We start from the raw sequence: 26,579 nt of genomic DNA, 5'->3' as shown, positions 1-26,579 counted from the left end.
TTGCGACTACAAAGTCCCATCATGCTTAGGTTACAGCACTTACACATCCAGCCAGTAAATGCTGGAACCTAGGCATGATGGGACTGTGATTGCTATTAGCAATTGCTATTAGCAATCACACTCCTATCATGCCAAGTCAGCCAGTACATGCTGGTACAGGGTGGCTGTAAGTGATGTGCAGACCCCATACTGCTGGCAGCATCAATACACAAGGGGGGCAGCTAGCTAGGTTTCAGCATGTACTGGCTGACTTGGCATGATAGGAGTGTGATTGCTAACAGCAATCACAGTCCTATCATGCCTAGGTTCCAGCACTTACACATCCATGCTATCACACACACACACTCATTCATTCATATACTCATTCATTCACAGATTAATTCCCTCAATCACGCATACTGATTCAAACACCCTCCCCACCCCCTTACCTGCACTGCAGCTCCCTCGATGCCGCTCACAGACTTCAGCAGGGGGCGCGGCCTCCCTCTGCGTTCTCTGGTACTGCACAGAGGAAGCAGGATGTGATGTCACGTGAACTCTGCTGGGTTCCGCTTCCTCTGTGCAGTAAAGCAGACCCTCCCACAGGTAAGTAGCAGGGCTCTAGGTGCGGCATTTGCGGCGTTTCTATTGGGATTTCTTCATTATCGGTCCCCCCCACATGAGTTACTGGGGGGGATCTGTCCCCCCTGGTTCCTACGCCCATGCCTAGCCTCAAACAGCCTCCATGTTGTATCCTAACCTCAAACAGCCTCCCTGTGCCATGCCCCCCTACTTACACATCCATACTATCACACACAGACTTCCGCAGGGGAAACAGGAATTCAACACGGTCATGTGAACTGCGTTCCTGCTTCCCCTAGGCGGTACAAGAGATGCTGGCATTTGCTTTGTATTAAAGACAAAAATTGCCCCTCGGCCCAACCTTTCAGCAGAAGGAAAAACACTCCCTGCCAATTCCCTATTGCAGGAAGAAATCATGTTTGGGAGAAAAACTCTTTTAGGCACTTTAAAGAATAAACTCATCATATCTTTGCTGAAAAGCTGCATGAACCCACTCATAAATTGCAGCTTTTCATGTACTTAAATTTTTATAGGCAAGTTATCAACATCACTAAAAATGAATATCCCGTGGGCTCATACTTTGTTATTATTTAATATTTATTGCATATATTAATATAAGGTACAAGAAAATGTACCAGTTTGCTTTAGAGAATTCATTCATTCAATTGTCTATCAAACTAAATATGCATAGTATATGAATGCTTGAATATTCTTTATATTTGCATGCCCTGTGATCATTTATGAATATTAATGAGTTTCTAAGAAAATGAGTGTTGGTTTAGATTTGTGCACAGAACAGATCATCCCAAAATACAGTGAAGACTGAAAACAGAATTGGAAGAAAATAACTGAATCAAACAGTACACAAAAACAAAAGATAGAAGAATAAAGAAAAGGAGACTTAAGTAAATTAGAATTTTTACTGGGCATCTACTAGGTACTGAAAATGAACAACGATGATGCAAACACGCTGTCTTTAACTATATCCTTCGTCATTCTGCTGGTAGAGACAATCATTGGCTGTTTTGTGAATGGTCTCATGTCAGTCAGTAATTTAATGGACCTTGTAGCCCATGGAAGCCTGAATTCTTCCGACTCCATCATGATGTGCCTTGGCCTATCACGCTTTTTCTTCCAGTGGCTTGTCTTGTCATCATATGCCTGCATTTATTTCTTTCCCAAGTTTGCCACCTCAGATAATGTGATCCAATATATGCGATCCTTCTGGCTCTTCTTCAGCACTCTTAGCTTGTGGTGTGTCACTTGGCTGTGTGTGTTCTCCTGTGTCCGGATAGCCAACATCCAAACTTACCTATTTAGCCTTCTGAAAAAACATTTTGATCGACTGGTTCCGTGGTTTTTAATCGCCAGTGTTTCAATATCAATAGTTTGCAGCACCCCTTCTGTGTACAGTGCTATGGACACTTTAAACTTCACCAAGATGGCAAATGAGAACAATTCAAGATCATTGTTTATGGACAGCCAGAGCTTTGTTTCCTTTGCTATAATTTCTGGTTTGGCGTCTGCATTTCAATTTATAATCATTTGCATTGCAACATGGTTGGTAGTGTACTCCATTTTGAAACACACAAGGAAGGTGAAAGTACAAGAAAGGACAGGCTTCAGGGAACCATCACTAAAAGCCCTTTACGGTGCAGTTAAGACAATGGGTATATTTTTCATCTTTTACTTTTTGTACTTTTTGGCCTTTCATCTATATATCTCAAATGTACAAAGTTATGTACAAAGCTTCTTTTGTGTAACAATGATTGGTGCCTATCCATCTATCCATTCTGTGCTCCTGGTCGCTGGTAACAACAAGCTTCGTCAAATTATCCATAACACTCTGCAGAAAGTTGGATGCTATTATTTGAGAATGGCTCAATGAGAGACATTTACCAGATCTATACAGTAGAAATCTACTCTGAAACATTTACCAGATCTCTACAGTAGAAATCTACTCTGAAACATTTACCAGATCTCTACAGTAGAGATCTCTAAAGCTTGATTAGAAATTATAATAGTTTACTCACTTATGTGATTGATTTCACTCTATTTAAAGCAGTTTCCAAAACCAACTTCCCCAATAACACAAAAACCTAGTTGTATTTCATGACATCAAGACATTAGAATGTTTTTGCAACTGTGTAGTATATTTAGGTGAGTTTTTGGGCAGTAGGTCACAGGTTCATGTTCCTTGTCATAGAATCTCTACTATCTCTAGGGTCCATCACCACTAGGTAATTTTGGTTACAGATCTCAGCCTTCATAACATAACATAGTCTCTTACATTGAAACCTCATAGCTTTAAAAACACTTACGCACAAAATGCACAAGCTACACGTTGCTTAATTTATTTATGTGAAATTTTGTAACAATCAAAATTTCCCTTCAATAATAATTGACAAATAAATGACAAATAATTGTTTATCTATCTATTTCTCCTATTTTAGAAGTTTGTGGTTCCCTCCACAATGGAACACTACACCAAACTGCATGGCAGTGTGATGAGAAGTTTAGATCTGGGCATCTGAATCGGTTTTCATATCTTATATTACTTAATAGAACATTAACTTTTAAATATATGTATAACTGTTATGAAAGAAGAGAAAGGAAGAGAAATGTGATAGCAAAAAAAAGAAACAATAAAACAAGAAGTCCTACTCTAAAACTGGAGGGTTAAATGTAATGGAAGGAAGTGTTACTTTATCAAGAAGGTAGTAGCTACATGGCACATCCTCTCATCAGACTTTCTATAGGCTAGTAGAGTGAGGGAATTAAAACATACAGTGCCCTCCACTAACATTTGCACCCTTGGTAAATATAAGCGAAGAATGATTTTAAAAATTGTCTTTATTGTTAAATCCTTATATCTTTTCTTAAAAAAAATCACAAATATACGATTTCATGGATATTAAACAATTGCAAACATAACATAGGTTTATAAAAAATGTGAAATATATGTTTGTCACAATTATTGGCACTATTAATTGAAAAAGTATATTCCCATGGAATTTTTTAGTGTACATGGGTGACAAGGAACAGAAAATTGATCAACCATGACTTCCTGTTTCACAGGGGTATAAATATTAGGTAACACATAGGCCAAATTCCCTTAGTCATTCATCAAAATGGGTAAGACCAAGGAATATAGCTGTGATGTGCGGTGAAAGGCTGTTGAGCGTCACAAAATGGGAAGTAGCAAAAACATTGAAAATGCCCATTTCCACCATCAGGACAATAATTAAGAAGTTCCAGTTAACTGGAAATGTTATGAATCAACCTGGAAGAGGATGTTTGTCTATATTGCCTCAAAGTATTGTGAAGGGGCATAGTTTGAGTGGCCAAAAAAAGGTGGGGTCAGAAAATCTCCAAAACTGCAGTTCATAGTCACCAACATCAACACAATGCATTTCTGTCATCCAAAAACAAACTCAACCATCTTCAGTTTGCTAGACCTTATTGCCAGAGGACCTGGACATTTTGTTAGGATACATGGCATCATCTATCTGGAGGGACTCTGTTTAGAGGAATGGTCTCAGATCCCTTGCCATGTATTCTCCAACCTCATCAGGTATTATAGGAGAAGACTCCGAGCTGTTATCTTGGCAAAAGGAGGTAGCACAAAGTATTGACTAAAAGGCTGTCAGCGGGACGTCCTACACGCATCCCGCAGGGGGGTCTCCGTGTAACTGGAGCCAGAAAGCTTCCAGGTATGCTTAACCCCTTCATTCCCCTATAGACGTACCGGGACGTCCAAAAAACGCCCACAAAGAAACCCCTATGGACGTCCCGGTACGTCCAGCCCTTCGTGCAGCGTCAGGGACACATCCCTGCCGCTGCACGGGAGACCAGGCTGTCGTTTGACAGCCTGGACTCCCCCCTGGCAGCAGAAGCCGGCATCGCCGGCTTTCTGCTGCCCGATCTCCCGTAACAGCTTCCGACATGAAAGCCGGTAATTCCCTTCACTGCTGACGTAACCCGGAAGGTCATCGGAGGACAGGATATCCCCTACGGGGATATCCTGCCCTCCGATGAGGCACAGAGACGCTGCGATCTCTATGCAGGTCTGTGAGGACCTGCATAGAGATCAGTGTGATCGGTGCAGGGGGATCGCGGGGAGGGGAGTGAGAAACCATGTCTCTCACTCCCCCTCCCGTCCTGAAAGAGAAAAGCAGAAAAAAAAAAGTTAATTCATTTAAAAAATAATATTAAATAAATCATGAAAATAATAATATATATAATACAAAATGTTTTTAGAATGTGAGCTGTGATGTCATTGTGACATCCCTGGCATGTTCAGGAGGTCCCTGGGAGGACCTCTAACCATTTCTGTGTAAAAATAATATATAACAAATAAACAAAAATGTAAAAAAATTACAATTAAATTTTTTTTAAAAAAAGATATAAAAAAAGATAATAAAAACATTATTAAAAAACCTTACTTCCCATTGCCCTAACATAACATCTAGCCAGTATAACCCTTCTGCCCCCGTTCACAACCCCCAAACCCGTTAAGCCATAGTCATAAAAATTATACAAAATTGTACACCTTATAGTATGCTCCCTGGTGCTGGGAAAGTCTGGAAAATCTATATAAATTAGGTATTTCTGAAATCAGGACACCTGAATTAATAAACTTGGAGGCGATTTTCCATCACTTTAGCTAATTTTGTGAGGATTTAGAGGGAAAATGTAAAAAAAAAATTAGAATTTATTTTTCTAATCTTCGCTAGTTTTTACTAAATTTCTCATTCTAAATTTTCAGCTAATCATCCAACTATGGTATCAAACGAAAGCTCTATCTCTCCTTGAAAAAACAATATATAGTTTATATGGGTACACTATTCACAGGAAAAGAGAATCATCGCTAAACCGACATACCCCAAAAATGGCAAAATTGCTCTGGGCTTTGAGGTACCAAAAACCCCTGGGATTGAAGGAGTTAAGGGCCATCAGGCTGAAAGTGGCAGAGTCAAGCAACTTCAAAGTACGCAATGGGAATTTAACACAGCATAATTAACTATACTAAAATACAAAATTGCTTATTTAATATACAAAATGTACTAATACAAAACTCTGTGAAAAGTCCATGACACCAAATGGACAATAATACTTAACCTAATTTGTTTGCATCCATATAAAACAATCATAACTAACTTTCTTTACACTTTCCATACCAATTTTGATTCATTTTTCTGGTCACTGAAACTGAATCTGTCAATGCAAATGAAACAGATTGTGTTACCCTGGGCAGATTTTACTATCAAATATTTGATAAACTTCAGAAAGAATAATTTCTGTGATAATCCGCTTGATGCAGCAGGATAATGATTTGCTGCATACCCACAATGGCAGTCAAATATATACACTTACTGGCCACTTTATTAGGTACACCTTGCTAGTACCGGGTTGGACCCCCATTTTGCCTTCAGAACTGCCTTCATTCTTCATGGCATGCTTTCTACAAGGTGTTGGAAACATTCCTCAGAGATTTTGGTCCATATGGACATGATGGCATCACTCAGTTTCTGCAGATTTGTCGGCTGCACATCCATGATGCAAATATTTAATTCCACCACATCCCAAAGGTGCTCTATTGGATAGAAATCTAGTGAACTCATTGTCATGCTCAAGAAACCAGTTTGTTGAGTTTGGTGAACTCATTGTCATGCTCAAGAAACCAGTTTGAGATGATGTGAGCTTTGCAACATGGTGCATTATCCTACTGGAAGTAGCCATCAGAAGATGGGTACACTGTGGTCAGGTGCAACAGGCTGTTGCGTTTAAGTAATGCTCAATTGGTACAAAGGGGCCCAAAGTGTGCCAAGAGCTGCAGGGGACCTGGATCCTCCTGTCTTATGCTTCCCCCCACTTAGCGGTGCTTCTGACTCCCTGGTGTGTTGTCCAGGCAGCGGGTAGACGTCTACGAGATTCCCGTAGCCAACTTCCGCTGCAGCCGGAAATGCCTTTTAACCCTCTATATGCCACTCTGCCTCCAGAAATGCCTTATACCTCCCTATATGCCACTCTGCCCCATAATATACCTTTTAACCCCCTAAATGTCAGAGTGGCATATAGGGGTATAAGGCATTTCTGGAGAAAGAGTGGCACATAGGGGGTCAAAAGGCATATCATGGGGCACAGTGGCATTTAGAGGGTTAAAAGGCATATCATGGGGCACAGCGGCAAATAGGGGGGTATAAGGCTGAAACCTAGCTAGCTGCCCCCCTTGTGTATTGATGCTGCCAGCAGTATGGGGTCTGCACATCACTTACAGCCACCCTGTACCAGCATGTACTGGCTGACTTGGCATGATAGGAGTGTGATTGCTAACAGCAATCACAGTCCCATCATGCCTAGGTTCCAGCATTTACTGTTTGGATGTGTAAGTGCAGGAACCTAGGCATGATGGGACTTTGATTGCCGTTAGCAATCACACTCCTATGATGCCAAGTCAGCCAGTACATGCTGAAACCTAGCTAGCTGCCCCCCTTGTGTATTGATGCTGCCAGCAGTATGGGGTCTACACATCACTTACAGCCACCCTGTACCAGCATGTACTGGCTGACTTGGCATGATAGGAGTGTGATTGCTCACAGCAAGCACAGTCCCATCATGCCTAGGTACCAGCATTTACTGGTTGCCTGGGTATGATAGGAGTGTGATTGCAGTGTGGACGCCAGGGCTGGCTTTGGGGTATGCAATCTGTGATCTATGCGTGTAATTTAGGGGGTTTTAAATATACCTTTTAATGATGTGTTTTTTTGTGAATTCCAATTGATCTATACCTGCAAAGCTGGGGTTGTGTGTTATTCTGTAGATCCATATCTGCTATGCTATGTTTCCATACATTATTTATGTATACCTGCAAATACAGGGTTAATATATCTTATTCAGTTGATTAATACCTGCAATGCTGTTTCCATGTATTTATTTGATCTATACCTGCAATGCTACGTTTCATATACTATTGTATACCTGCAAATACAGGATTTGTATGTCTGATTCTGTTTATTTGAGATCACAAGTGAATTTCAGTTGATCTATACATGCAAAGCTTGGTTTCTGTGTTAATGTGTTGATCTATACCTGCTATCGGCAACTGGGGCTAATGTTAATATATATGGGCATCAGGGGCATCAATACACAAGGGGCAAAAACACTAAGGGGGGTATAAACGACAATGCGGTGTGAAAAATCCATCCTGATGTAGACGTCTGTGACGTAGATTGTGTCCTGCTGTTTGTGTGTTTTTGGTTATCAGTGTAGCAGAGCCTGTCCTCGGTGTGTGTGTATAGGTGTTGGTGTGGCAGAGCCTGTCCTGGTGTGTGTTTGGGTGTTGGTGTGGCAGAGCCTGTCCTGGTGTGTGTGTTCGGTTGTCAGTGTGTCAGAGCCTGTCCTGGTGTGTGTGTGTGTTTGGATGTGGGTGTGGCAGAGCCTGTCCTGATGTGTGTGGGTGTCTGTGTGGCAGAGCCTGTCCTGGTGTGTGTGTGTGTTTGGTTGTTGGTGTGGCAGAGCCTGTCCTGGTGTGTGTCTGGGAGTCGGTGTGACAGAGCCTGTCCTGTTGTGTGTGTCTGGGTGTCGGTGTGACAGAGCTTGTCCTGGTGTGTCTGTGTCTGTGTGGCAGAGCCTGTCCTGGTGTGTGTGTTCAGTTGTCAGTGTGGCAGAGCCTGTCCTGGTGTGTGTGTCTGGGTGTCGGTGTGACAGAGCTTGTCCTGGTGTGTCTGTGTCTGTGTGGCAGAGCCTGTCCTGGTGTGTGTGTTCAGTTGTCAGTGTGGCAGAGCCTGTCCTGGTGTGTGTCTGGGTGTCGGTGTGGCAGAGCCTGTCCTGTTGTGTGTGTGTCTGTGTGGCAGAGCCTGTCCTGGTGTGTGTGTTTGGTTGTCGGTGTGGCAGAGCCTGTCCTGGTGTGTGTGTCTGTGTCACAGAGCCTGCCCTGGTGTGTGTGTCTGGGTGTCGGTGTGATAGAGCCTGTCCTGGTGTGTGTGTTCGGTTGTCAGTGTGGCAGAGCCTGTCCTGGTGTCTGTGTCTGGGTGTCTGTGACAGAGCTTGTCCTGGTGTGTCTGTGTCTGTGTGGCAGAGCCTGTCCTGGTGTGTGTGTTCAGTTGTCAGTGTGGCAGAGCCTGTCCTGGTGTGTGTGTTTGGTTGTCGGTGTGGCAGGGTCTGTTTATCTCTTCAAGCAACAGAAGGAGACACTCTCTGTAAATCCCCTCTTGTGTGAATAACTCCCAATGTGGTGGTGGTGCTTGTGAGAAAATGTTTCCACTCATACAATATAAAGTTTTGTGAATAAACGCATTATATCTCTGACAAAAAAGGCATATGTACACCCGTAAACTGCAGTTTTTACATACTTTAGTTTTTACTATATAGACAAATTCATTAAGAACACAAGGTTAGTCATAGAAAATATTACTAGTTGTACAATGACACATAGAGGGTTCATTATACATAGAATATCAGTGCTTAAATATTCTTTATATTTGCATGCCCTGTGACCATATATTAATATTAATGAGTATTTGTGTGTTGGCTGGGATTGGAGGAGAACAGAATTGGAGGAACAGAGCTGATGCTGACTGTACTCAAGAGAAATAAATAAAAATAGACAAAAGGGAAGCAACGAGAGGAAGCAAAGAAGAAAGAAAAGAAACACAACAGAAAAGTAATAATGATATTATTGCACAGTATAATCTGGATTTTACTGTTAGAGACAATCATTGGAAGTTTTGCAAATGGTTTCATGTCAGCTGTTAATTTAATGGACCTTGTAGCCCATGGAAGCCTGAATTCCTCCGACTCCATTATGATGTGCCTTGGCTTAACACGCTTTTTCTTCCAGTGGCTTGTCTTATTAGTGTTTGCCTGCATTTTGTTCTTCCGCAGCTTTTTCATAACCAGTTTTTTAACTTTCCAATGCTGCTGGCTCTTCTTCAGTAGCATTAGCTTGTGGTGTGACACTTGGCTGTGTGTGTACTACTGTGTCCGGATAGTCAACATCCAACTTTACATATTTATCCTTTTGAAAAAACATTTTGATCGGCTGGTTCCTTGGTTCCTTGCTGCCAGTGTTGCAATTTCAATCGCTTGCAGCACCCCTTATGGCTGCAGTGCTGTGGGCCCTTTCAACTTCACCATGATGGCTAGTGACAATGTTTCAGGACAATTCTTTATGGAGAGCAAGAAAATTGCTGCTGCTTTTAGTATATTTTCTGTTTTGGGTTCTGTACTTCAGTTTTTAATTTTCTGCATTGCAACATGGTTGGTAGTATACTCCCTTTTGAAACACACAAGGAAGGTGAAAGTACAAGAAAGGACAGGCTTCAGGAAACCATCACTAAAAGCTCATTACGATGCAGTTCAGACATTGGGTATATTTTTCATCTTTTACTTATTTTACATTGTGTCCTTTAATCTATATATGTTAGAGATCTTTGATAGTAATGTAATAAAATTCTTTTTGGTAACGATTATTGGAGCCTACCCATCTATCCATTCTGTGTTCCTGGTTATTGGAAACAAGAAACTCCGGCAAATCATCCAAGACTCTCTGCAGAAAGTTAGATGCTACTCTTCAGGACAGAAGCTCTCTAAAACATTTACCAGATCTCTAATTTCATATAAAGCCTGAATTGTACAAGTTTACTTCCTTATTAATCAAGTTTACTCTGCTGTTTTTTGGGTTTTTTTAGATATGGGGACATCTGAATGTTTTTTCGTCCCCCAAAACCTATAGCCACCCCTGCAAACACAATATGAACTCTCAACAACTGACTTTAAGCTTATGCTTGTTGTAACATGATTATTTTATATGTAAGACTTCATCAGATGAGTTAATTGTTGTTTCTGTACTAATCAAGTGAAGCAGGAATAACATTGTTGGCTTTACCCAGGACATTCTCTTAATGATATAAGCTATATTTAACTTAGAAATGTCCTTGTCTGAGACTACTTGCATGTTTATTTGCTTCCAAGGGAGTCTCCTCTAATGACAAGATTCAGGCTGTAACCAATGACACCCCAGCCTGCTAGATCGGCTAATGAGCCACCAGACTGAAAGGGGCAGAGCTAGAAATCAATACTCAACTTTTGTTTGCATCCATGTAAAACCGGAATACCTAATTTCCCTAATAGTTTAAATACAAGCTTGGAAATGTTTTATTTTTCTAGTCACTGAAACTGAATCTGCCAATGCAAATTGAACAGATAGCGTTACCATGAACAGATTTCATTATCAAATGTCTGATAAGATGCAGTAAGAATAAGTCATTTGATAATCAAAACCTCAGGAAGTTTGAGCCACAGCATACACAAAAATCCATGATTCGGCAGAATAATGATTTTATTGCATACCTGCATACCTGATTTTATTGCATAGCCATATAGCAAAATGACTTGTGTCTTTGCAACATAACAACATATGGATTATTGTGGATTATTAAATAATTTAATTGGTTGCTATGGTGATAAGATCAGTTTGTAAACTTAACATCAGTACCACATTAAATGTGATGGAGCAATTTTTTTACTTTTGCTATAGTTATAGTTAGTTGAGAAAAAACATCCACACAGTTTGTCCATCAGCTAGGGAAACCTGTATATATATTTTAGGACAAGTTAAACTATTTATAGAGCAAATTGTTTACTACAGAGCTTTAAATAGTGGTATACAGAACAGATCGTTTCCCCCCATAAATACTAAAATTCAATAATTTTCTTAAAAGCTCCTACATCCCCTTAGTAAATATATCCAATTGATAAGATTGCACATGCATACAGATTTTACATGCAACCCATGTAGGTGATTAGAAAAAGTTAAATTCCATAATTGTGCTAAAGAAACTCTAGATAAAAAGACACATGTTGAGATGTATGCCAACCTTTTTGCACCTCTGGTGCCACTGCCTTTGATGACTACAACTTCCAGCACCCTTGTCTTCATTCATCCTGAGGGTGAGGGGAAATGTAGCCCTCAAAGGATCATGAATCCATGTTTTTTGCTTTAAAATAAAAATTACATGTATTTAAAAAAAATATTTTATTGATTTATTTATTATTATTTATATTTTTTTATAATCCTGATACACAGAAGATGAATGCTTTGAATATTTTTTATATTTGCATACCATGTGACCATATATTAATATTAATAAGTATCTGAGAAAATGGGTGTTGGTTTTGGGGATTTGTGCACAGAACAGATCATCCCAAAATACAGTAAAGACTGAATTGGAGGAACAGAACAGATAATAGCACACAAGAGAAAAGGAAATAAAAAAGACCCAAGGGGGATGAAAGAGACAAAACAAAAAACAAAAGAAGAAAGGAAAGAAAGTCAATAGAAAGAGACTAAAGTGAGGTTTCTTCTTGAGATTCAAAATGGACCATTACGATGACGAGAATATAATATCTAATAGTATAGCCTTCATCATTCTACTGTTAGAGACAATAATTGGAAGTTTTGTGAATGGCCTCATGTCAGTTGGTAATTTGATGGACCTTGTAGCCCATGGAAGCCTGAATTCTTCCGACTCTATCATGATGTGCCTTGGCCTATCACGCTTTTTCTTCCAGTGGCTTGTCTTATCAATGTATGCCTACATTTTTTTCTACTCCAGCTCTGCCTTATCAGATGAAATAATCAAAAATTTCCAATACTGCTGGCTCTTCTTCAGTAGCATTAGCTTGTGGTGTGTCACTTGGCTGTGTGTGTACTACTGTGTCCGGATAGTCAACATCCAACTTTCCATATTTATCCTTTTGAAAAAACATTTTGATCGACTGGTTCCTTGGTTCCTAATCACCAGTGTTGCAATTTCCATCGCTTGCAGCACCCCTTCTGTGTACAGTGCTGTGGGCACTTTCAACTTTACCATGATGGCTAGGGGTAACGAATCAAGATCATTCTTTATGGACAGGCAGGACTATGCTGTTTTTAGTATACTTTCTGTTTTGGGGTCTGTACTTCAGTTTTTCATTTTCTGCATTGCAACATGGTTGGTAGTATACTCCCTTTTGAAACACACAAGGAAGGTGAAAGTACAAGAAAGGACAGGCTTCAGGGAACCATCACTAAAAGCCCATTACGGTGCAGTTAAAACAATGGGTATATTTTTCATCTTTTACTTATTTTACATTTGTGCTTTCAATGTGTATATGTCAGATTCATATAGTCCTGTACAGGAATTCGTTTGTGTAACAATGATTGGAGCCTACCCATCCATCCATTCTGTGCTCCTGGTCGCTGGTAACAACAAACTCCGACAAATCATCCAAGACTCTCTGCAGAAGGTTGGATGCTATTCTTTGAAAGTGGCCCTAACAGAGACAGAAACTGTCTGAAACATTTACCAGACCTCTATAGTAGTTTTCCGATGTAATGAAAAGCTTGATTAGGAATTATGCAAGATTACTTACTTATGTGATTGATTTACCAGATCTCTACAGTAGCTTTCTAATTTAATATCAAGCTTGATAAGGAATTGTACACGTTAACTGCCTCGTGAGTTGGTTTTACTGTTTAAAGCAATTTTCATAACCAACTCAAAACCTATACGTTGTGTTATATCAAATACTTTAATTATGCTAAGTGTTGTAATCGTTATGATTTCTCTTCAATAATAAAATATATGACAAAGCATTGTTGTGCATCTAATAGCCCCATTTCCAAATATCTTGGTTCCCTCTACAATGAAACAACATAGCGAAAAGTTCTAATTTGGAATATTGTTGTATCTAATTTGGAATATTGATGTTTGTAGGTAATCCTACTTAATAATTAGTCTACTTTATAATAACTCTAAGCAACTACAATATTTTTTGGAAAATAATGTGCTTCTATTCTTTACATAATTAATCTAATTAATCTCCCACCAAAACGAATATACTTTCACAAAGATAGCGCTTTGTTTTTCATATGTAATTACTATGTACTATGTAAAGTTTTAAATGTGAAATAGTATATGTGTATATATATATATGTGTTTATCCCCATCTTTATACCCATCTTTATACCCATACTACAGTATGTTTGTTCAAATATTTTAGAATCTGTTAAATTTAGGGGTGATGTAAAGAATGCTAATGATAACAAAAAATTCAAAATGATAAAGAGATATAGCAGCATACTAGAGAAGTATATTTTAGAAAATAAAATAGGTAAGAAAATAAATGATCTAGAAGTGATAAAATTGTGCATAATATGACATTGTATAACAAGTTTGGATATTATATACAAGTGTAAAATAGTTTTAAAAAAAAAAGAAGAAAAAAGGTCTAGTAAAAGTACTCAAATGACCCTAAGATCACCCTTCTCAACGTTAAATTAAAATAAACAACACAAATAATGAATATAAGGTGAGCCACACCAAATAAAGTGAATACAACATCAAAAAATGATAGAATTCTAATGTAATAATGCTAAAAAATAACCTCCTCTGTCTAGAAAGTGATTCAATTGTGCATAATGTAACATTGTATACAATGCTTGGATATTATATGCAACTATGATTGAAAATACGTCAAAAAAAAAACAACAACAAAAAACAAATAGACAGCTATTTTCTGCATTTTCTATTCATATGTTAACATTTTAATTAATTGTGGTTAAAGAAACATGATATTGCTGTGTTTATATATTTTAATTTGCTTTGGGTTTTTACCCAGGTTTGTTTAAAAAAATGTTGTATTGATAGGATAATGTATTAATAAAGTGCAGTCTTAAAACATTATTGTAAGCATGGGAAGTTTATATTGGGCTCTGGGCAGATCTCTGAAAGCTTAAGGGGGGAATGTAATTGATTGCAAGTTCTTTAGTAGAATCTAATATTGAATGAAACATTTTAATCCCAAAACTCAGCTGAAGCCATGGAGAGATGCAAACACATGATATGGAGCACAATCCACTTTAATGTATGGTATCCATTGCTGGATTATATGCCAGTAATGAAATGTTACAATATGATAAAAATCATGGCAGATTTTCAGCTGCCAAGGTCATCGTTTTTGTGTAAACTAACATACTAATCATCCTTCTTTTTTCTCTCCTAACTTTCCCACTGACACTCAACTGAAAGTACATCAGGGGTCATCAATCAGCACATGGGTAACCTGGTTATATCCAAAACTGAACAACACCCCAAAAATTGTGTAATACATAATAACCACTGGGTATAACAATATATATACGGTATATATATATATATATATATATATATATATATATATATATATATATATATATATATATACTATTGTAAAGTTATAAATAAAAGACTTCTGTGCAGACTCACATTTCACCCCAGATACAGTGATGACATTGATGAAAAATAACATTACGTTATTAATGATAGTATTCCATCTATGCACTCAATAATCCTCACTCAACGTTAGACTCCAATTCTCCAAATAGTACCTTGATTTTCTTTTGTCAGTACAGATGACATCGGTTGATAGCAGTGTTCTCATGATAATAATTTTTCAGCCTCCAACCACATCTCCATGTTGAAGAGATTCAGTGTTCTCTTGCTGCTACTCATTGTAAAATGTGTACTTCTCTGTATTTTACCACATCGTTTGCAGGTGAACATTTCTTTACTACCACATAAAAATTCTTGGAAAGGACAAGAATTTTTATAGGCAAAGGTCAGACAGAAAGCTGACGGTGAGGGTGGTGTTGATTTTCCATGTGTGATAGCTACATGCACGTTTAATGCCATCAGGTTTTTTTTAGTTAAAACGTGTGGGTCACTTTAAGCATGTTAGCTACTAAAGCTCTAGAAATAATGTCAGCCTTTTTTTGCCGGACTGGGAATGAAAAGCAGTCCTGGAAACATTTGGGCAGCAGCCCCATATATTTTATCTCGTGGTCGAGCTCTTGTACCCACACGCAGCCCTCATACATACCTGAGTCACTCACTCATTTTTATCACATTATTTGTATTTAAATCACAGAAAACTGTTAAAAGGCCCAAATTAGTTACAGAGATTAGACATAATGGAATCAAAACATTCGCTACTGCAAAAACGCTTAGATGAAAAAGTTCCAGTTCTGCCAGTGTGTATGTAAAAGGTTCTCCCTTAAGGAGACAGGGAATTATCCCCTGTAGATTAGAATTAAATAAGGCCTTACAATTAAATTGGGTTTCACAGACTCTGAAAATCCCAACCACCATCCAAGTTTCTGCCACTATACCTTTGTGATAAGATCTGCATATTGAAATAGAGTACCGTATTTGCCTGATTATAAGACGACCCCCCCAAAATCTGAATATTAATTTAGGAAAAAAAGAAAAATATAAGACGACCCTATAGGAAAAAAGTTTTACCAGTAAATGTTAATTCATGTAAACATTTTTTTTAATAAAAGCTGATTGAGAAAAATATTTTGGTTTTATTTGCTTCTATTTTCCAACCTACCCCCCAGTTATGCACATCTGCCCCAGAAATGCCTTATACCCCCTATATGCCACTGTGCCCCATGATATGCCTTTTAACCCTCTAAATGCCACTGTGCCCCATGATATGCCTTTTGACCCCCTATGTTCCACTCTGCCTCCAGAAATGCCTTATACCCCTATATGCCACTCTGGCATTAAGGGTGTTAAAAGGCATATTATGGGGCAGAGTGGCATATAGGGAGGTTTAAGGCATTTCAGGAGGCAGAGTGGCATTAACCCCTTAAGGACCGGGCTCATTTTTCGTTTTGTACCCTGTGGGACCGAGGCTGTTTTGACACTTTTGTGGTGCTTGTGTTCAGCTGTAGTTTTCTCCTCACCCATTTAGTGTACCCACATAAGTTATATATTGTTTTTTTCAGGACAAGATGGGCTTTCTTCAGATACCATTATTTTGATCGTATTATCTTATTTACTATAAAAAAAATAAAAAAAACATGGTGAAAAATTAAAAAAAAACACATTTTATGACTTATTTGAAAAATCTTTTACTCGCCTAAAAAAGCAAGTAAAAAAACTAGCTAAATAGATTCTACTACTTGTCCTGAGTTTAGAAATACCCAATGTTTTTATGTTTTTTTGCTGTTTTTTGTAAGTTATAGGGCAATAAGTACAAGCAGCGTTTTATGATTTCCAAATCTTTTTTAACAAATCTGGTCAGTCTGCCTCCATCTCCTCTTTGGAATATCTTTGAAGCCGGTTAACTCAATTTAACCCATTCAAACCATATTTTTTTGAAAACTAGACACCCCAGGGTATTCCAAATGCTGTTATTTTAACCCTTTCCATGCACCAATTATAGAACTACACTTTGTCAAACTTTGTAATAGTAATTTTTAAAAAAAAAATTTTTCACACAAATTGTACTTTAGTTATAGATATACAGGTTCTGGTATATGTCACTGTCAAACAACACCCCAATGTCTGTTCAGGAACATCTCCTGAGTGCAGTGATACCCGACATGCATGGGTTCGTCGGGTTGTTTGAGATTTAAAATGCCACATTTGGGAAGTGCGCTTTTTTTCTCAATTTTGGTCAGTCTGTACCTATGCCCTATCTTTGAGCTCGGCCACTCCAATTTACCCCATCAGCCATTTTTTTTTATATATTAGACACCCCTTGGGTATTTGAAGTGCTTTTATTTTAACTCTTTGTTGAGATTTTTGAGAAATTTTAGCACTTGCTCAAAATAATAAACTTAATTTTTTTATTTTATTTTTTTAAATACTTTTTTATATATTTTTTACACATTTTGCTGGTACTGGATGGTTCATCAAGTGACATCACTGCATAATTATTTTTAAATGTTAGCACATTTTTTTTAATTTTTCCCCCCCATTTTTTATTTATTTATTTATTTTTTAATATTTTACTAATCACATAGTGATTAGAAAGCTGGGTTCCATTGACTTGCTTGGTTGAATGCAGTACCTGTATTCAACCTGCAAGTGGAGCCAGAGTTCTCTAGAGGGTCTGGAGACCATCTAGCGAACTCTTTCTTCTTTATTGTTTTTTTTCCCGGGCCGCCGCCATCTTGCTGATGGCGAAGATCACCGGCAGCTGCGGCTGTGACCGCTCTCCGGAGCGGTCACAGCCCATCCAAAGGTAAGTGTTTGGTGTCGCTGGATGCCTCCTGATCGAGGCATTCCAGCGACACCATTTAAGTTTAAACGCTTTTAAAACGGGCGTCCGCCGCCATACAAGTGGGCTGTTGACGCCCCGGGGAGGGGCCAGACATGGCCCCCAATGCCGATCTCGGCGTTACTGAATGCCTCGACATCGAGGCATTACAGTAACGCCGTTTAAGCAAAGAAAGTGATCGTTGATCACTTTCTAAGCTTATTTAATTTTTTGACGGTTCAGGACCGTCAAAGGTCATTTAGTGACCTTCTTGTCATGACGGTCCTGAACCGGCAAAGGTCGCGAAGGGGTTAAGGGGGTTAAAAGGCATTTTATAGAACACTCTGCCTCCAGAAATGCCTTATGCCCCCCATTTAACACTCCCTCCCCTGCGATGGACGCAGACAACCCCCGCTAGTACACCCCCCCCCGGCTACACACCGGGGACTCAGAAGCACCGGTAAGTGGGGCTGATTATAAGACGACCCCGATTATAAGACGAGGAGCATTTGCTCTGAAAAAAACCTCGTTTTATAATCGAGCAAATACAGTAAATAACACAATACCTTCACTTTTCCTATCAACGATTTCTGGGCGTAGAAAGTTTTGTCCTCTGAAGTGACTACAAATTTAGGAGGGCATTTTGTCTCTGGATAAATAATAATTAAATCGTTATCTTTATTCCTAAAGAAAGTTAAGTGCCAGGAAATAGATGACCAAACACACACACACCAGGACAGGCTCTGCAGCACCGACACCCAAATACACACACCAGTACAGGCTCTGCCACACCGATACCCAAACACACACACCAAGACAGGCTCTGCCACACCGACAGCCAAACATACACCATGACAGGCTCTGCCACGCCGACACCCAAACACACACCAGGACAGGCTCTGCCACACCGACATCCAAACACACACACCAGGACAGGCTCTGCCGCACCGATACCCAAACACACACACCAAGACAGGCTCTGCCACACCGACAGCCAAACACACACCATGACAGGCTCTGCCACGCCGACACCCAAACACACACCAGGACAGGCTCTGCCACACCGACACACAAACACACCAGATGTTTCCAGGGCTGCTTTTTGCTCCGAACCGTGCAGCCGCACGACGGCCGCTCCAAACCGTGCAGCCGCACGACGGCCGCTCCGAACCGTGCAGCTGCATGAAGGCCGCTCCAAACTGCGTCGGCTGGACAATGACTGGTCCGAATGTTGGTCTGCCGGCCCTGACCAGCAGATTACATGTGTTCCTGCAAATTAAATTCCTGAAACACCTACCTGCTGTTTGATCTATGTGTTTAATACTATCAGATGGACATATGCTCTGCTGCAAAAAGCATTTAGTTGTAATGAACCCAATCACAACAGTGTGGGGTGCTTATAGACAATAAATATACTTTAGCTACTTATATTCAAATTATTGCCAGGACTGGCCCTAGCTTTTTATCAACTTGCAAGCTTTGGATGGTCACTTCTTTCTGGTTTTTAGCACCCCCATGATCCTCACCCAGTGCCATCTGTGTACCAGCGGCAGCGTTCCCATCCAACCAGAAAGACCTTGCATGTGAGTGTAATTGCCCCTGTGTGGCTGGCTAGGCACTCACCCCTTAGAGGCTGTGTATGTAGGTGCTCCTGTGACACCTAGCCACAAACATGTTCACATCTCTGTGAATGGATTTGCTCCTGTGTGACATGCACTGCTCATAGTGTTTAATGCGCACCTTTAACTCTGTAACTTGCCAGGCAAATACAATAAAGATGATCTGACATCATGGATCTTGTAAACACCAGTTTAAAGAGCCGTATTGTTATAAACACAAGGAATGTCTGTTTTAATAGCACAGATCTAGAGAGAAGATCATCAAGTCTGCAAGAGTTTACAGCTTTTCACTATAAATGAATCTGTTTTGGGGCCGATGCCATATAATTTATCAGTTTCACAGATTCTAAGAAAGATTAGTACATGTGAACAATTGATTAATCTTTTTTTTTGTGTATTTGAGTATGTGTGACCAGTAGATGGGGCAAGAGTTTCACCATTCCTCTTATATTGTAGCAGAGTGTAACAGAACCCTAATGCAGCTAGGCATAGCTGTTTGTTTCCCCCTCCAATTATAAGTGTTTACAAAAGATGAGTGTTTTTGTAATTAACAAAATGAATCTGCAGCGGGATTACCGCTGTTATTTCAATCAAAATAGATCTATTCTAGACCAGTTATAACCATGTTCTGCTAGGTTCTCACAGGTGTGAAGACGGAGTGATGTCAGGAAATAGAAACATTGAAACATAGAATTGTATGATAGATAATAGCCTTTTAAGGGGCCTATCTAGTTGGACATTTTTTTCCTGCTAGTCCTTGATCTTGTCTTACAATTAGGATAGCCTTGAGCCTATCTGAAGCACGCTTCTATTTGAAAACTGTTACATGTATCTACCATGCTTTGAGTGATATAAGATAGTGATAGGTAGCCACCAAGAAACTAGACATCTATACGTTATTTCACTAACCCTGACAAGTGTCACACTTCTATAATAAATGGTTGCCTTCATCCTCTAATGGTAACGACATAGATGAGCAGTGAGACATCAAGGAATAAAAAAACAAAATACAATCTACAAAAATCAATTTCATTGCTGAATTTGTTAAATAGATTCTTTAGCTCAAGTAAAAGTTACAAAGTTTTTACTTTACTTAATTATTAAAATGGCCTTTGACACCATTTTGTTGACCTTTGTAGGCTTCTAAACAGCTTTCCAAACATTCTGCTAAAATACTTTAAAAGCAATAGTGTTTCAACTAAAGAATCAGGATTTTAGCATCAATAACAATCCATTTCTTGTTCCCAAATCCCAAATAGGTTTACGTTTAATTTACATAATACATCAAACTCTACAATAAAAATGAAATTGCGTTCCTGACGGCGTAATTACCAATATTTCATAAATCAGACTTAAGGGGAATTCTCTTCCATGAGCAAATTACTCATTTTTTAATCTAAGAGTTGCCAGAAAGAGCATGAAAAATATATTTGTTTTGTGAAACGAACCCCATCCTTTCAATCATAAGGTACTTATAAATACCTTAGTGGTACAAATTTATGATATTTCATTCTGTAATAAGAACCTATGTATTTTCCTATTTATTGTGTTGTTCTAATGTATCAATACACAAAACCCATATTTTAATACAATATAATTGTGTCCCATTTTTTTTTGCATTTTTGGTTAACTGCTGCTTTGTGTAAATATTTAGTATTCTCCCAGCATAACTTTTTGTGCCTTGTTTTCTTTTTTTGTTATTAAGACCATATTTTACTTTTGCTGCGTCTGAGAACAAGAAATTGAGAATGTGATTGTGATGATGTTTGGAACAGATTTGCTTACTGAAATTAAAATACAAATTGCATATTTTGCTACCCTGTCTTACTTGCATATCTTGTTACTACTGTTACAATTATATTAACCCCTTAATGACAAAGCACGTACATGTACGGGCTCAAAATGCATTGTTTTCAATGGGTTTAGGGACCTGGGTTAAAAAAGAGGATGTTCACGTGTTAAATAAAGAAAGATAATTTGTTCATAAATAGTCATATAAATCAACAGTTAAATAAGAGCTTTGCATATTTTTATTTATTGAAGAATAAAATCATAAATCTTGAAAAATCTTAATCTGGCCAAAAACCTTCATGCATTTACCCAGTGATGACTTTACCCAGTGATGCGCAGTAAAAGCATGGGCCGGCACACCGAGATGCCATTGTAGCCGATGTTTGGAGTGTCGGTGTGGCAGAGCCTGTACTGGTATGTGTGTTTCATGTGTTGGTGTTACAGAGCCTACCCTGGTGTATATGTTGGGGTGTCGGTGTGGCAGAGCCTTTCCTGGTGTGTGTTTGGTGTGTCGGTGTGGCTGAGACTGTCCTGGTGTGTGTGTTTGGGTGTCGGTGTGGCAGAGCCTGTCCTGGTATGTGTATTTGGTCATCCGTTTCCTGGCACTTTAATTTCTGTAGGAATAAATTGAACAAATTTCATTCGTAGTTACCCAGAGATAAAACACTCTCCTGAATTTGTAGTCACTTCAGAGGACAAAACTTTCAAGGCCCAGAAATCAGTGAGAGGAAAAGTAAAGGTTTTGTGTTATTTACTCTATTTCAATCTGCATATTTTATTGAAAAGGATTAGTTGCATTAAATTGTTGGTTCAGGCATCCTGTGTATGATAGCTTTTTTTAGTGTACTGATTACTCCCAGTCCCATCACATCACATTACATCTATATGTGTTAGAAATACAGGAGAAGATAGGCATGAATGGTGGGCTGATTCGGTGGTGCAACGGGCCACTTGACTAGACTTGCCCCCCAGGCTACCCCCTGGATACATGAACAGTGCTTCTTCCCTAGTTTGCCCTCCAAACCAAATGTACATTTAATTGTGCTTACACTGATTTTATGTAAACATTTTTATTTTTAATATCTAAACTGGGTAGAGTCCCAAAGTATGTTTCATGTGGTGTATATGCTTCAATATTGGTCCTACAAGTTCAAAGTTGATTATTTATTTTTAAGAATGATCGATATAGCCAAGAGAAGATGGGGTCTTTAGTGAATGTGAAACCTTTTATTAGGCCAAGATAGAAAACAATTTATAGTTACCTGATCTTAAAACCACTTAATCCACTCATGCACAAAGACTCTGTTGCAACCAATTATCTAAGCATGTGGTTAGGTGGTGGGTCCGTGTAAAAGTCAGCAGCAGTAGTAGTAGTAGTAGAGCACTGGGCCTGGGCAGGTGGACACTGGCAGATGATAGGAACATGCAACCCCTTGCATCAGCACTGAGTTCCCCCAATATTATATATTATACATATTATATTGTCACCAATATTTTTTATCAATGAAGAATAATAGATGATATGATTGAAAATGTATGTTGCAGTCCCTGTGATACACTACAGTACCCACTACAGCTTCTCCAACCCACTCTACAACAGTACATTTTCTGCACTAAAATAAACTATTAATTAACTTGCAGTATGGCAGGTGACCATCAACTCTGTCACTGTCTCAAACTCCAACTCCCATCAGTCTGTATCTGCTGCTACTGACAAGTTAAAATGGATCTGCACACTTATATATATATATATATATAATTATTTTCCCTCCCCTTGTAAATGCTCATTGGCCAGAGTGAAAAAAAGTAATAAAAAACTCCCACAGGTTGTTGGACCCATCAATCACAGCCATCGCCATCAATGAGACCACCCTCTGTTTTGTTGGCTACTTCTGCATATCAGTCATTGATATGTCTCCCCCTACACACAGCCCCTCCCCCTTTACCTCATCAAAAACGAATGCACACGTCTAATATATATATATACTGCCATATAAAACAACTTGCTTTAATAAAAGGTATAGAAACAGTATACAGAAGCATCAAACTAAACATTTGCAGTGGGGTTGAGTTGTTAACTCCCTTGCTCAACTATACATCAGGCAGAGCCGACTCCTATAAACTTGGCCCTGTACAAAGCATAGTTAACATTAAGCATTGAGTTTTCCACTATAGGGACCCAGCTCAGCCCTTTGTGCTGGAGACACCTGCAAGTGACAGCCCTTCATAACGAATAATGAAGAGGCTCTCCCTTTAGTGAATAGACACACAATGCTTGATATTTAGTCCTTGCTCAAGACGTGGGACATCTATCTAGCTTTTTGGATGAAGTTGAACTACATCTTTTTTATTTACTGCTGGTGTGGCTGGAGCAGAAGTCTATGTTTTTGAGAAGTGAGGGAATAGGGCAGGAGCTGAATAATGAAGGCTGAATTTGTCTTGTGTGTTAGAACATTGCTCGGCTTGCGCACACATCCTTACTGCCAAAATCCTTCAGCAGATAGGCTGCAAGAACTGCAAGCCCAAGGCTGTTTACATTGTTCATTTGCATAGGAGATCTGTTTAGTACTGAGCCAGACCCAAATCAGTAAAAATGTACATGCCTTGTTTGCCGACAGGCAGCTTGATGCAGTCTGTCCCTTGGATGCCCAAGTGAGCAGCTTTCTATCAGAGGTATCCATGTTCCATTACATTTTATTGTATTTATTAGTTTCTCTTGCTGGGGTTCAGTGCATCTGGAAACTGCTGGGCTTGCAGCTCACATATCCCTCCATTAACCGTTCTCTGCTATATTGCAGTACATTTCATTTTATTACTCTTAAGGAGCGGATGAGATGACCTGAAATTTGTGGAATTCTGAACCAAAAATAAATGGCATTTTAATGGAAAAGATCTTTTTTTTTACATGCTATGTAGAGTTACTATGCTGTATCCAGCCTGGACCCTCACTTTGCCATCTTTTTTGTCATACACTGGAGGATTAGTGAGTTTTTATTCTATGTGTTCCAAAGAATTGTTAATGAACGTATATACTGATACACATATAGATATACTGTATATACTGTATTGTTCTTGTGTATTACAGATTGTGTTATTACAGATAAAAAGCGCAGAGATTCAGAAAAATGCACCTGTCCAACACACATAATTGTATTCAGGAGCTGCATACAAAGCTCAGATAAAAGAACATAATTTAATCAATTAAATGATAGAAGCCAGTCTAAGAAAGGTATTTAAAGTGCCTATTACTAATAACACATGTAACCAAGTATGACATCTATACACTGGTGTACCAACCGTTTATTAAATCAGCCTTGGTGTGATGCAAGAGGTGGACTCTTGGTTGCCCAACATTTGATGGGAATTGTGATGGCCGGGGGTTAATATGTGCCGTCCATAGCAGTTGTTATGACTATCCCAGGTTAATAAGTGCCGCTTATATCCCTTAATGTTTGATATGTGTATTCTTTTTATATATTTGTGGTGTTTATTATCTGTGCTTTGTTCTCCCATCCCGTCCTACCCTATCCATGTGCCTCATGCCCTGCCCACGGACTTTATCCCCTCGTAGCCGTCCGTAGCCGTCCATCAACCCGACCACAGCGCTCTTTCATGGAGATAACCCACGGGTGGTGGGATACCGACAAGGGGTTGTTCGGAGAGGGAGCTTCCGGCAGATTCCTGTTTGCTGGGATTGCCAGAAGAACGGAGATCGTCCGGCGCGGTTATCGTACACACCCGGCTATCTCGCGGTCCGTCCCGGGGAAACTTTGAACTGTTGTCAACAGTTGAGCTATATATCGGCACCCCAGGATCGCCGCCACTCCTTCGGGATCACCTCGAGAATGAGGGCTATAATCATACGGACATTGCGGGGCTCAGTGTAAGATGTGGACATGATTTATGGTCTTTTTGTCATCTAACCTGTATATAAGCCCGTGTGTTTCCCCAATAAAGTGTGTTACTTCCCATTGTGCTTTTCAGGACAAATACAGCAACGGCTTCGGCGAGCTGCGGTGCCGCAAAGCTAAAGACACCGGACCAGTTCTTGAGCCGATCCTCGCTAGTTTCGGCTACCGCTCAAAGCGGTTAACCATTTCGGTCCCGGAAGGAAGCATTGTAGAACCGACGGGTGTACCCAGCTGGGGTACAAGGCGTGCCCGTCACAGGAATATTTGGCAGTTGTAGACTAGTTTATTTATTTAATATTTTCAGGTCTGTTTATTATTCTAATTGTTTTGTGGATCCCAATTTTATCCTTAGGGGTTCCCTTTTTTTGCCTAGATAGTATGAGCCAGTGGCGGATTGTGCAGTCATTGGTTTTCCTGTATTGTAGGTAAATACATTATCACTACAGGAGATTGTCTTAATGTTCACTTTATTAGATGTTTTATTTATTGCATTCTTTGAACATAAAACGTAAACCCTGTATATTGGTACTTTTGTATTTCTCCAGAAGCAGACAACAAACCTATTTATAACAATAAACATATTTACCTTGTTGCTAGAAATATCATGACTGCAATACCCAAGAGGACATTTCAGGTCAATGTCCAGGGAAGACAAAAAAAGATTTACTGTTTGCTTTAAGAAAACAAAAGCTTGGAGTAGCTCGTCATAAGAGGCTTATGCGGCAGGTGTAATATTGTAGACTCCTTATTTAGCAAGGTTCTGCAGGGCTAATGAGAAGTGGCTACTGGTAGCCAAATCAAGGACTTATTGTAGCAAGAGTACATCATCAAAAGACTATTTTATAAAATGTTACTGCAACACAGCAGGATGCGTGTCTCAAATGACTCTTTCTATATTATAAACATCATTTCTAGAGAATAGTCTGAAATCTGCATCCACGGGACCTGCCTAGCACCCAGACTGGAAGCATTGTGGGATCTTTGCCTCAAACAGCCTCCCTGTGCCATCCTTGCCACGAACAGCCTCCCTGTGCCATGCCCCCCCACTTACACATCCATGCTATCACACACATATTAATTTATTTACTCATTTACAAATATTAATTCCCCCATTCACAGATACTCATTAATTTAATAGTAAAAAGGAAGGGCAGACTGGTCCGGATCAGAAGGGTCCTTTCTAAACAATTTTGAACCAGCACAGGGAGACAGGAACGTAGCAGGGTGACGTGACTTCAAAGTGTGCACGAGCCCTACAGGTTTCTCGTTAACCCCCTGCATAAAATAGATTGTATGGAAATAATCTGCTAGAGTTCTGCCCACTCAATTGTTTTTGGACAGTCATTGGTCACCATAGTTGGCTCCTACTCATAAGTCAATGGTTAACAAAAATCTACTGCCAATACCCACCCACTCATGTTTTCATGGCGAACAGATAGTAGAATACACTCTGTGCCCACTCACAGGTATCTCTGACTGCATCAGGACATCATTTCTCATAATTGCTGTGTTCTGCTCATATTGGAAACTCTATAAACATAATCTTGGAAACCTAGAAATGAAAAGCTGGCTGGCATACTATGTAAATATATTGCCTACAGAACTGTTACCTCGTGTAGAG

The 26,579-nt window shown here is 39.4% G+C and overlaps 2 protein-coding genes across 2 annotated transcripts; both read left to right on the top strand.

Moving 5' to 3' along the window:
• Positions 1 to 1,507: 1,507 nt before the first annotated feature.
• Positions 1,508 to 2,324, top strand: LOC149298986 (taste receptor type 2 member 40-like). The gene is made up of 2 exons (XM_089486812.1): positions 1,508 to 2,213; positions 2,299 to 2,324. Exons 1-2 carry the CDS (start codon positions 1,508 to 1,510, stop codon positions 2,322 to 2,324), a joined length of 732 nt encoding a protein of 243 aa, XP_089342938.1.
• A 2-nt stretch (positions 2,325 to 2,326) lies between these two features.
• Positions 2,327 to 25,235, top strand: LOC149298985 (taste receptor type 2 member 1-like). Its single transcript, XM_089486810.1, has 3 exons — positions 2,327 to 2,372; positions 9,273 to 10,120; positions 25,032 to 25,235. Exons 1-3 carry the CDS (start codon positions 2,327 to 2,329, stop codon positions 25,233 to 25,235), a joined length of 1,098 nt encoding a protein of 365 aa, XP_089342936.1.
• Positions 25,236 to 26,579: the final 1,344 nt, after the last annotated feature.

The sequence above is a fragment of the Sceloporus occidentalis genome, unplaced genomic scaffold (genome assembly GCF_023333645.1).
Source record: "Sceloporus occidentalis isolate IW3139 unplaced genomic scaffold, rSceOcc1.0.p SCAF_30, whole genome shotgun sequence".
NCBI lineage: Eukaryota > Metazoa > Chordata > Lepidosauria > Squamata > Phrynosomatidae > Sceloporus > Sceloporus occidentalis.
Note: the sequence above shows the minus strand (reverse complement) of the source record. Positions and strands in the feature narration are given on the sequence as shown.